The sequence below is a fragment of the Crotalus tigris genome, unplaced genomic scaffold (genome assembly GCF_016545835.1).
Source record: "Crotalus tigris isolate CLP2741 ecotype Arizona unplaced genomic scaffold, ASM1654583v1 scf7180000024282.1769268, whole genome shotgun sequence".
Taxonomy (NCBI): Eukaryota; Metazoa; Chordata; class Lepidosauria; order Squamata; family Viperidae; genus Crotalus; species Crotalus tigris.
The window spans coordinates 611,136-623,727 of NW_024100454.1; the positions used below are offsets into that span (position 1 = coordinate 611,136).

Sequence of the window (12,592 nt, forward strand, 5' to 3'; positions counted from 1 at the left end):
TTCTAATTGAAGCTATTCATAACTGCTTTATAGAAACTGCCTTATGCTTTGATGTAACCCTTTGGAAGGGCAAGTCCTGACTTCAGAAAAGCACAAATTCTGTTTTCAAACATGTCTCTATCAGCCCACCTGTTATCAAACCAATTTGCCAAAAATTAGGGTAACTTGTACTTTCTTCCTGAAGTTATAAACTAGCATAGGAAAGGATTACACTTTTCCATTAACGCAGCACCTTTTTACAATTTCATTTTAATCATGTAAATTCTTTTGTCCCCATACTCTTGCCTTAACTCCTTCATGTGATTTCATAAAATTTTACAGTGTTCCACTTTATCTTACAGGCTGCTTTGATGAGATATGTATATTAAAGAAACAGTTTCAAATATCCTGTAATTCTTTGAATGGCCCTGGGGTTTTCATAATCCTTTTAGCCCTCAGGACTGGGCAAATGCTTCAAAACAAATAATAATTCAGTTTACATCATGTTAATACTGCTCTCTTTCTAGCATCAGGAAAAAGAGCTTCTTTTTGCAGAAATAATTGGCTTATTCTGGTAATGGGTTTTGCATATTCTGTCTCTGTAGCAGGATAAATACTTACTATAAATCAGGAAAAAGAAAGAATAAGTTCAATTAGAGAATATTATACTAAAAAAACTCTTTTTTTGCACATATAGGAAATTATGAACACTTTGTATAATGTATGTACATAGACCGAAATATGTCAGTATGAACTTTATCAAAATAGTATATTAGTGCCTATACCTGTATTTATATACCTCAGAAAATGAACTGCGTAATCTGAGGAATCATGTTGCTAGAATGCATTACATCAGCGTTTCTCAACGTTTGTGTGACGGCGACCCCTGTCACACGGCTGTGCCGCAGCGGCGCCCCCTGAGGGGGGAAAATGGCGGATCGCGTTGTTTGGCGACCCCTGTAAAATGGTCGTTCGACCCCAAATGGGGTCGCGACCCATAGGTTGAGAACCGCTGCATTACATTATGCTGTAGATCAGCTATTTAAATACTTCAACATGAAAATTGTACAATAAATCAGAAATGTTCCAATCAATTTTTTTTTTACCAGGTTTATCTTCAGATGCCGAAAACACTGCACAAAAAGCATTCTTCTCCAACCTCAATGCCCCCCAAGCATGTGGAGTTCAGCTTCCCAATTCTCACCAATAATCATGGTGAATGGGGAATTCTGGGAGATAAAATCCATACATATGGACCATGGGCAAGAAGGCTAATATAGGGACTGTATTCAGACACTGAACCTTTTATCTGCAGATCTGTTATATGTTGCATCAAGCGATACAAACTTTATCGTATGATTTTGTTGACTGTTCAGCTTGACTTTTAGATTGTTTTCACTACTACTTTGATTGTAAATGTTCTTCTTACCCTCCCCAACTGTTTCCTTTTAAAACATTTTATCAGATTATGTGGTGGAATGTCTGGAGTCCTAAGAGGGTGGGGCTGCTTTTCAGAGGGCAAAGAGGCAAAGCAGCTTAGAAAGTCTGGTAGACAGGAAAGGGGGTAAGGTGACCCCCCCTCCCTAGCAGTTCACAGGATATATCTATAGTTATGCAGATAGTAGCTTTAGTCTGGCAAGATTTGTCTGCAGGTGAGCTACAATAAGGAAACCATAATTTTCTCATTAATTATGCTAAAGTATAATTTCAGTTCTCCCATTTGCTTTTTCTCTTCAGAATGCCTATGTGAATATCAATCGCATCATGTCTGTTGCATCCAGGCTTTCAGAAGCTGGCCATTATGCATCTCAACAAATTAAGCAGATTTCCACACAGCTAGATCAAGAGTGGAAGAGCTTTGCTGCAGCACTGGATGAGCGTAGCACTATACTGGCCATGTCTGCTGTGTTTCACCAGAAGGCCGAACAGGTATGTAATTCATTTTTACTGAGTCAGATGCCTTTCTGCCTTGTCTGGCTTAGGTCTAGTTTAAATCACCATCGATACAATTAATACAATTGGCGTATTCTTTGCATTTTCCAGCTATTTCAAGAACTATGAGTTTACTATTGTTTTGAGGTTTAACACTGGGCTCTTCTCCTCCCCAAAATTCTTTCCCCAGCCTGTTCAATACAGTGTATCTCTTTTTCTATTGGCTTAGGCTAGATAGAGTGACATGAGAGTGGAGTGTTAAGAGAAAAGCTCATGGTCACACAAAGCAATACTGTTCACACCTGCATGGTAACCTATTTAGTAGGCTCAGGCTGTTTTTTTTTTGTTTGTTTGTTTTTTAAACCTGTTTTGGAAAGTTTAAAATTCATGCAGGATTAATTTAAAAACCGGGTGTCAGTAAATATGCTGTGCTTTCTTTTTTTTTTATTGAAAATTTTTTAAATTTTACAAAACAAATCCCCTCCCCGAAACCCCCCCTCCCATACCCTCCCCCCCTCCCCAAACCTCCCAAACCCTCCCCCAACCTTCCCAGAGTTGAGGAAGGCTTAGTTAAAATTTTTCAAAAAAAGGAAAAGAAAAACTTAAAACACATATCAATCCTAAACAAATCTAAATACCTTAAATTAAATAGGTTATCTTCTCTAAAAAAAATAATAATTACAATCCTTAAACACATTATAATATACTCTAAACATTTTCTAACATCATACTTATAATATTATTCATCATTCTGTATAAACTCCCTCCAAGACACAAATTTAAACATTACTTTCTTTGAACATCTATACATCTATATAAATCTAATCTCTCCCTCTTTCTTTATCATAAAACAAAAAAATAAACATATAAACCTTCATTATACCATTGAAACAAAACACTCTTTGAATACTTAAGCTAAATACTTAAACTTAAACTTTAAACAAATTATCTTCTCTTAAAAATAATAATAATAACAATAATAATTAAAAAAATCCAATCATTAAACACGTTATAATATACTCTAAACCTTTTCATGTCATACTTATATTCCATCATTCTTTATAAACTCCCTCCAAGACACAAATTTGAACATTACTTAAAACTTAAAACATTAAGATCCCCTTATACGCATTTAATCTTTACCAATAACAAATACTATCTTAAACACAATGTAATATACATCTTTACCAATAACAAATTGCATCTTAAAAATAATAATAATAATAATTAAAAAAAACCCAAACATTGAAGACATTATAATATACTCCAAACCTATTACTTAAACTTAAACTTCTTATCTAAAATTTTCATTCAGTCTCCATAATCTTCTGTCCAATAACCGGTTACGTCCACTATAAACACAATCCTTATCAGTCTCTCTTGCCCATAAGCATCGAAAAAAATGCGTTAAAATCTGCCCTTGAAGATCACTCCAAAAAATTTGTAAGTCCTGGTTCTCCCACAAACTCAGGAACCAATACCTGTGAAGCTTCCTCAACCTCCTTCTTCTGTTGGTCTTTCTCTTTACGTTTATATGTTACTTTTTCTTTACATTTATACGTTACACAAGTCTCAGGAACCAATACCTGTGAAGCTTCCTCAACCTCCTTTTCTTTACATTTATATGTTGGACAAGTTGTCTTCTGGTCTTTCATCTCTTGTGGAACTTCCTTGAGCTTCTTCTGTTGATCCTTTTCTTTACAGTTATATATTGCATAGGTTATCTTCTGCTCGTCCATCTCTACTTGTTGAGGCCTCCCATTTTTAATTAATATAGACTCTTCAGACTGCAATTCTGGCATTAAAGGTTGCTCCAAAGAATTTATAAATCCTACTTCTCCCTCAGATTCAGAAACCAATACTTGTGGAACTTCCTTAAACTTCTTCTGTTGATCCTTTTCTTTACAATTATATGTTGCACAGGTTGTCTTCTGCTCCTCCATCTCTACTTGTTGGGGCCCCTCAAACTGCAATTCTGCCTTTTTTTCTTCCAAAGCTTTAAGCGTAGTAGGTGACGATGAGCATACCCCCAGGACCAAAGTATAAAAATCTTTTGCTTTAGAAACAATATTAAGACTATAACATATCCCCAGGTAGCTCACCACCATTCCAGTCGGAACATCCCATCTAAACAAAATTTGTCTCTTTTTAAGTTTGTCTGCTAAAAAAGCAAACTCCTTTCTTCTTCTTAAAATTTTTGGTGGGATCTCCTTTAAAATTATAACATCTTGTGAAGCAATTTGAAACCTCTTCTTATAAAAGGCTTGTATAATTTCATTGCGCAGGGATCTTTTCCCAAAGTAAATTACCACATCTCTTGGCAAATTCTTTTGCTCTGCCACCACAGAGTTAACTCTAAATGTCTGATCAATTCCACTAAGTATTTCCTCTTCTTCTCTATTCAGAATCACAGCAAAGTCCTTTGCCACCATCTCTCTCAAATCTCCTTGCACAGACTCATGTAAACCTCTGATTCTTAAGGCATATTCCATTTGTTTATATTGAAGCATAAGAATCTCATCTTGAAAGTTTTTCATCTCTTTTTCCATACTTTCAAATTTTTCCTCCATCAATTCCAATTTTTCTACTACCTCTTCTACGCGAGAATTCAACTTTTCAAGAACAGAGGCAACTCCTTTTAAAGTCAAAACTATCTCTTGCTTCAAAGTCTTATTATTTTCCTCTAAAATCTCTTTCATTTCTCCCCTAATTTGAAGTATAACATCTCCCATCATATCTTGCAAGTCCTTCACCATTGTTGACTGTGGCAAGAAAGAAGGTGAAACTATTAATTTAGATTGTTGCCCTGATGATAACACCGAAGAAGAAGTCAGCTTGGAAGCTGTAGAGATTACTGGACGCTTTGGAGCCATCTTAAAAAAAAAACTTTACTCCTTCTTAAAAATTGCAAGAATTAAGCAAGAAAAATAAGAAATTAGCTCCATAAATTCAAAAAAAAAATCCTTCAAGAGGGGATCGTTATGATAAAATAAAAATAAAAAAGGAGTTCAAAAAAGAAAAAGAAAAAGGAGAAGAAAATAATAATAATAATTAAATAGAAAAAATCCATTCCATTTTTTAAAAGTACCAAAAAGTACAAAATATAAAACACAAAAATTAAACAAAAATAATAATACTAACACTCCATTCCTATTATAAAAAAAACAAAAAAGAAAAAAGGAAAGGGGAAAAAAGAAACACCAAAAATGCTTAAAAAAATAGAAAAAACGCCGGAAAGTCTGCCGATCACCATTTTACTTTCCCTTTCAGCAAAAAGTAAAAAATAAAAAGAGGGAATATAAACGTAAAAATAAATCTTTAAACAAAATCCATATAAAGTAAAAAAAAAGCAAAAGTTAAATCCTATAGTCAACTCTGTCCACTTCTAAAACTCACCAGATCTCTTTAAACGCGGAGGTGGTTGCAACGGCTTGTTTTGTCCCTAGGGACAAAAGCAGCTGGGAAGCGGAGACAGTCTGAACTCCGTGGGAGCACTCCTTTCACACCTCCCAAAAAAATATTGGGGGTGCGTAAGTGGCTCTACCACTATTCAGACAACCCTCTTCCCCCCCCCTTTGCCCGGGAGGGGGATTTTGAACCGCTGAACAGCTGATGTCCGCTGTTCATAGCGATTCATTACACTTACCCAGGAGGACGGCTACAAAGTAGCCGCCATCGCCCGCGCAGATCCACCGGCCTTTCTTTTTTAGAGAAGCAAAACAATGGTTGAGTTTAGTTACTACATTCAGCATATAGGCATTGGTAATGCAAAGATGAGTACATGCTAAATCTATTACTACAGCAATGGTTTGGTTAGTTTGTGCATGCTTTTTTGCCCTAGTGATATTGAACGTCTGTGCTTAGCACATGTACATCTTACAGAATTTGGGAGAAGCTGTAATTAACTGATCTTTTGGCTGCTATTCCAGTTATTTTCAGTTGTTTTTTTTGGGGGGGGGGGAAATGAATTCAAAATATTTTTTTAGAAATCAGCATGGGTTGCCTTCCTATCTTTTGTCCCACATGGTGTCACTGTTGCCTACAAAGAGATCCCACTAAAAGAGGTTTTCTTTGTCCAATAGATTAATGCTTAAGATATATGAAGAAGAGCTCCAATACTAAATATTTAGGTATCATCTTTTCTTTTCTTTTCTTTCTTTCTTTCTTTCTTTCTTTCTTTTTCTTTTTTTTTTTGCAGTGCTCTCCAGTGTCTCTGTCACATCTGCTATATTCTCCAGAGCTTTTTTTTTTTTTTTTTTTTTTTTTAGAAAAGATGAAATCTTTCTTGGATTCATCAGTGTTTACGTTTGAATGGAACATTAAGCATAACTTGTGTAACTAAGGGAAGCCATAACTGGTGTAACTAAGGGAAGCCATAACTGGTGTAACTAAGGAGAGCCAGATGTTCCAATGATATATGATATATAGTTTTATCTGATTAGACCAAATGTTTTCTCCCTCCTTTTTTGTTTCGTGTTTGTAGCAATTATGTTTATACCAATCTTTAAAACATTGCCGTTTTCTGGCACATTCTTTTGTGATGTTTGGGCCCCTTTGTGTCTACTCAGATAAGTTTTCACAACTAGAATTCAGTTTTGTGGTCAAGATGGACATAGCATTTTTTTTTCATGAAATCCCACAGCTTTAGGTTGAAATATTCAATTGCTTTACCTTCAATCTATCTGAAGTGAACTAAATCTAGTTAATTATCATTGTAGTAGTAGTAGTAGTAGTAGTAGTAGTAGTAGTAGTAGTAGTAGTAATAATGTTGGAAGGGACCTTGGAAGTCATTGAGTCCAACTCCCTGCTCAGGCAGGAAACCCTATACCATTTCAGATAAATGGCTGTCCAGTCTCTTCTTAAAAACTTCCAATGTTGGAGCATTCACCGCTCTGGAGGCAGGTTGTTCCATTGGTTAATTGTTCTAACTGTCAGGAAGTTTCTTCTTAGTTCTAGGCATATATGAGTTCATATTATATAAAAACAGTCCTCCCTTTTTATGTACAGAAAGTTCATTTTAATATAAATAAGACGTAATACAAGATTCATTAACAAGGGGGGAAAACTAATGGATCATAAATTTTATTCAGAAGGATATTTTTCCTATTAATTTATAATCCATAATCCATTTCAAATTTTTTTCGGGAGAGAAGCAGTAACATCTGCTGAGATTAGTAGAATATTTTAACATTTAATTATATATTGGATCTCATTGCATTTAAATTACTTTAATTTCTTTTTTTAAAAAAAAAAAACACCTGAAATCTCTAATTAACTTGTGGCCACGGAAATTCAGTTTGAACAGGAAAGTTCACTGAATTTCTGGAATGTGTTCAGGATTAGTAATTGGAAAATGTGGAGTTTTTAATTATGGAAGAGAAGAGCAATCCTGAGAACAAATGAATCTATAGTATTTTATATTAAATCAGCTAATTAATCTAGCTCAATGTTGTTTATCTGGACTTTCAGGAGCACTCTATTAATTTAGCCCGATTGCTATTTTTAGTCTTTCCCACCTAAGGTTCTTTTTTAGATAAATTGTGCAGAACTGAATTGTTATCTTTCTAGAAAACAAGGTGCTTCTGAACTTCTAAACATTTTTGTCTGGATGCATGTGGGAACTACTAAGAGCTAAAAGAAGACTAGTTCAGCTATTGCTTGACAATTTTCTTCACTTGCCTTTCCTCCAAAAGTATCATTTGTTTTCCTTTTTTCTATACTTTTGCTAACATAGTCACATAAATAATAACAGCAATAGCCTAAACATGGGGATCTTATATAATTGGGAATAGAGAGCCTTTGGACAATTCAATGGAAATATAATCTGAAATTGCCTTTTTAATCCTGTGAGGTTGTAATATCAATAATTATATCCACATGAAATACCTCAGGCTTTCTTGCTCTCTTTTCTTTCCCTTCGGTGTTTCCTCATGATTCAGAATGCAACATCTTTGCAGACAATTCGTTATCTCTGATGAAGATGCAGATCCTAGAATAATAATGATTGGTTCAGGTTTAAATTTTTGGAAGTCATCTCTGTAAGAAAGGCATGAGATATCATAGCATAAGCTGGTGTTGTTCATCCATGGTATTCGGATATATGAGGGCAATTCGGAAATAAATCTCTGTTTGGTTATTAATGACAGACACTCGCAGATACAGAATTTTTATTATACACATTAGAAAACTACAACATTACATTACTTTTTGACATAATCACCATTCAAATTGAGGCACTTGTCATAACATCTTACAAGGTTTGAAATTCCTTAGTAGTAGTCACTCTGTGCCAAATCTGGTTTATGGGTGGTGGTGATGATCAAAAACATCCCAACATAACTACTTCAAAAGTTCTTGGGTGCATTTAGCGGTGTGCAGGGGAGCATTATCGTGAACCAACACCACACAGGAAGTGGTGCTATAGAGATTTTTTATATACAAAGAAGGCAAGGTCATAAATGTGATCAAAGTGTACATATGTCATGGATGTAGGACTTTGAAGCCAACAGAAGTGATTTCTTATTGCTGAACTGTTACCTTAAAAACTGTTATGAAGTATAGATTATGGATCTACTATCTAATACAGTGGTTCTCAACCTGTGGGTCGAGACCCCATTTGGGGTCGAATGACCATTTCACGGGGGTCTCCAGACAACGCAGTCTGCCATTTTTTCCCCCTTTTCCTTAGCTGTGCTATTCCCTTTTATTCTATTGGCTTTTGAAAGCCAATAGAATAGACTCTCTTGAATAGAGTCTAATTCTGTTGGCTTTCAAAAGCCAATAGGAATTGTCCAGGCTGTCTCTGCCCTGCTGAGCCCACCAAAACTCCCAATCTGCAAACAGCGCTGCACCAGTTGAATAGTCCTTGACTTACGACCGGTTGAGTAGTCCTCGACTTACGACCAGTTGGGGATTGCGGCATTAAAAAGGTTGAGAACCACTGATCTAATACTTGCCTCAAAACCATTTGTCTTAAAATAATTATTCTAACTTGATAATATATAAGATGACTGTGCTTCATTTGGTTGTTAGTTTTGGATTCTAGTGGATTAACCTGGTGAATTAAGATGTGTCTAGGAGCTCATATGGACTCTTTACAACAGGTCAGCATCCATTTTTGGACGGCAAAAACATATATTACCTTTTAGAATTTCTCACTCTTTGGCAAAGTGACTTAGTCGTATTTTTTTCTATTCCACTTAACAACAACAACAACAACAATAATAAAGTTGGAAGGGACCTTTGAGGTCATCTAGTCCAACCTCCTCCTCAGGCAGGAAACCCTATACCATTTCAGATAAATGGCTGTCCAATCTCTTCTTAAAGACTTCCAGTGTTGGAGCATTCACAGCTTCTGGAAACAAGTTGTTCCACTGATTAATTGTTCTAATTGTCAGGAAGTTTCTCCTTAGTTCTAGGTTGCTTATCCCTTTGGTTAGTTTCCATCCATTGCTTTTTGTCCTGCCTTCAGGTGCTTTGGAGAATAGCTTGACTCCCTCTTCTTTGTGGCAGTCCCTGAGATATTGGAACACTGCTATCATGTCCCCTTTCATCGTTCTCTTTATTAAACTAGATATACCCAATTCCAGCAACCATTCCTTGTAAGTTTTAGCCTCCAGTCCCCTGATCATCTTTGTTGCTCTTCTCTTTTTCTAGAGCCTCAGCATCTTTTTTACATCATGGTGACCAAAACTGGATGCAGTATTCCAAGTATGGCCTTACCAAGCCATTGTAAAATGGTATTAACACTTCACGTAATCTTGATGCTATCCCTCTGTTAATGCAGCCTAGCACCGTGTTGGCTTTTTTGGCAGCTTCAGCACACTGCTGGTTCATATTTAAGTGATTGTCTACTAGAACTCTGAGATCCCTCTCACAGTTACTACTATTGAGCAAGGTACTTCCTAAACGATACCTGTGCATTTGGTTTTCTTGCCTAAATATAGAACCTTACTTTTTTCATCACTGAATTTCATTTTGTTAGATAACACCCAATGTTAATGTCTTCTGTATCTTAAGCCTATCTTCTGGAGTGTTGGCTATTCCTGTCAGCTTGGTGTCATCTGCAAATTTGATGTTCCCCATCTATCCCCTCATCCAAATCATTGATGAAGATGTTGATGAGCACTGAGCCCAGAACAGAGCCCTGGGGCACCCCACTACTGATTTCCCTCCATGTAGATGCAGTTCCATTGAGTACTACACGCTGAGTACGGCTGGTCAACCAGCTATAAATCCATCTGGTGGTGATGCTGTCTAACCCACAGTAGTAGGTTGTGATCTACTTTATCAAATGCCTTACTGAAATCCAAGTAAATTATACCACAACATTCCTCTGGTCCACTAATTTTGTCACTTAGTCAAAGAATGAGATAAGATTTGTCTGGCATGATCTGTTTTTGACAAACCCATGTTGGCTTTTAGTAATGACTTTGTTTGCCTCTAGGTTTTCGCTGATTCGTTGCTTGATTATCTTTTGCAAGATCTTCCCAGATATTGAGTTCAGACTGATAGGTGTGTAGTTTCCTGGATCTATTTTTTTCCCTTTTTTGAAGATGAGAACTACTTCAGCTCTTTTCCAGTCCTCTGGTAGTTCCCCAATGCTCCAGAATCTTTGAAAAATATAGTTCAGTGGTTCTGAGATCATATCTGCCGGTTCCTTCAGAACTTTGGGGTGTAGTCAACCTAGTCCTGGTCCTTCTGAAAACTTCTGAAAACTTCTGAAAACATTTCTCTGCTTTAGATGGTGCACTACATTTGTTGCAGGGTGACCTCAAATATTTCATTGGTTCCTTTGCAGAGGCAGCGAATGCCCCCTCAGATGAGCCAGGGGCTACAAGATTAGCCCATTAATGGCCCTTTGAGTTACTTTTACCACAAAAATTACAATAGCACAATGATTATAAAAACTATCTTGTAAAAGTTGCTAGTTTGAAACTTGGCAGAATTTTTGTTTAAATCACGTTTTTTTTCTTTTCTTGGGCTTCCTATTTATTTCTGAACTTTTTTTTATGTCCAACATTGCAGAATTTCTTTTCTCCAGTCACCAGAGGCAGCAGAATTGTACCCCAGCTCCCAGATAAAGAGTAAACCCTTCTGTCTTGAATGTCTAGAGTAGGTAGTAAGAAGTTCAAAGAAATAAAAATTACAATTTGTTTTAAAAATTAATTTGGGTGTATTTCTCTCTATGTGTGTGTGTGAGAGAGAGAGAGAGGGAGGGAAGGAGAGAGAGAGAGAGAAAGAGAGAGAGAGAGAGATCCTCCTTTGGCTGCTTTATACATTAACAATAAATTCTCCTAAACCAGTGGTTCTCAACCTTTTTAATGCCGCGACCCCCAACCGGTCGTAAGTCGAGGACTACTCAACCAGTTGTAAGTCGAGGACTACTCAACTGGTGCAGCACCGTTTGCAGAATGGGACTTTTGATGGGCTCAGCAGGGCAGAGACAGCCTGGACAATTCCTATTGGCTTTTGAAAGCCAATAGAATTAGACTCTATTCAAGAGAATAAAAGGGAGTTACACAGCTAAGGAAAAGGGGAAAAAAATGGCGGACTGCGTTGTTTGGCGACCCCCGTGAAATGGTTGTTCGACCCCAAATGGGGTCCCGACCCACAGGTTGAGAACCACTGTCCTAAACTAACTGCAATTATCTAAAGTAATTAGTTTCCTTCCACATCCCTTTGATTCCTATTTTTGTTTTGTCCTCACAAAAATGTTTTCTCTCTCTTAAAGATAGCTAAAAATACAGCTATTTATTTGCTTTTTGGGGGGTGGAGGGGACGAATCCTTGACCTGCTACATCTACAGGTGATTTTGAAACTTTTGAAGTTGTCCAAAACTGTTTGCAGAACTAGATAATTTAATGAAAAGCAAGCCCAGAGCCCCCTTGAGCCTATCAAAGTGATGTGTATTCTGGACCAGATTTTAACTAGAAAATGGCATTCTTGTTTTGCTGGCTGTGCTGTGGATGCTACTTTTGTTATTATTACATATTTTATTGCTGATAGCTGTTATTTTTTAAGAGATGGTGGAAAGAGATGGTGGTGGTTTTTTTAGAGATAGTGTTATTTTTTTATTTTGGTAATTAGATAAGCTGTTAGGTTTTTAGTAATTAAGTAAATTTTTCTTGCAATGCTTTCAGTTTCTGTCTGGTGTAGATGCCTGGTGCAAAATGTGCAGCGAAGGAGGTCTCCCCTCTGAAATGCAAAACCTGGAATTGGCCATCCATCATCATCAGTCCCTTTATGAACAGGTCACTCAGGCTTACACTGAGGTGAGTGTCTCTAGGCCGATTTTTAATAATCACCAGGAGATTTCACAATGTAATTAAGAGAGATGGTTGAATATGCAAAAGGAGTACTGAGGGTTATGAGCTACCTAATTTATATAATGTGTTCATCTGGTTTTTCATTCCATGCTGATATATTAAATAGCCTAGCTAATAGATCTTCCATAAATTTTTTTTCTAGTACTATAGCGTTTCATATTCACTCAGGAGATGGTACAGTTCTGTGCTTGTGTGTTTAGAAGTAATTCCATTGTCTTAATCTAGAAACGTCCATATAGAATTGTAGCCTGAGCTACAACAGACTTTACTTAGGAGTGTAAAATCATTTTCAAGCAGTGTGATTCTAATAGCAGTTTTAGGAATCCTGTAGTGTAAAAAATACTGTCATCAGG

General features: G+C 36.5%; 1 protein-coding gene across 1 annotated transcript in view; it reads left to right on the top strand.

Moving 5' to 3' along the window:
* The window catches only part of KALRN (kalirin RhoGEF kinase), a 315,007-nt gene that overhangs the window by 70,702 nt on the left and 231,713 nt on the right, over positions 1–12,592 (top strand). The window contains 2 exon segments of the mRNA XM_039323763.1: positions 1,717–1,908; positions 12,054–12,185. Coding sequence (XP_039179697.1) covers positions 1,717–1,908; positions 12,054–12,185 — 324 coding nt within the window.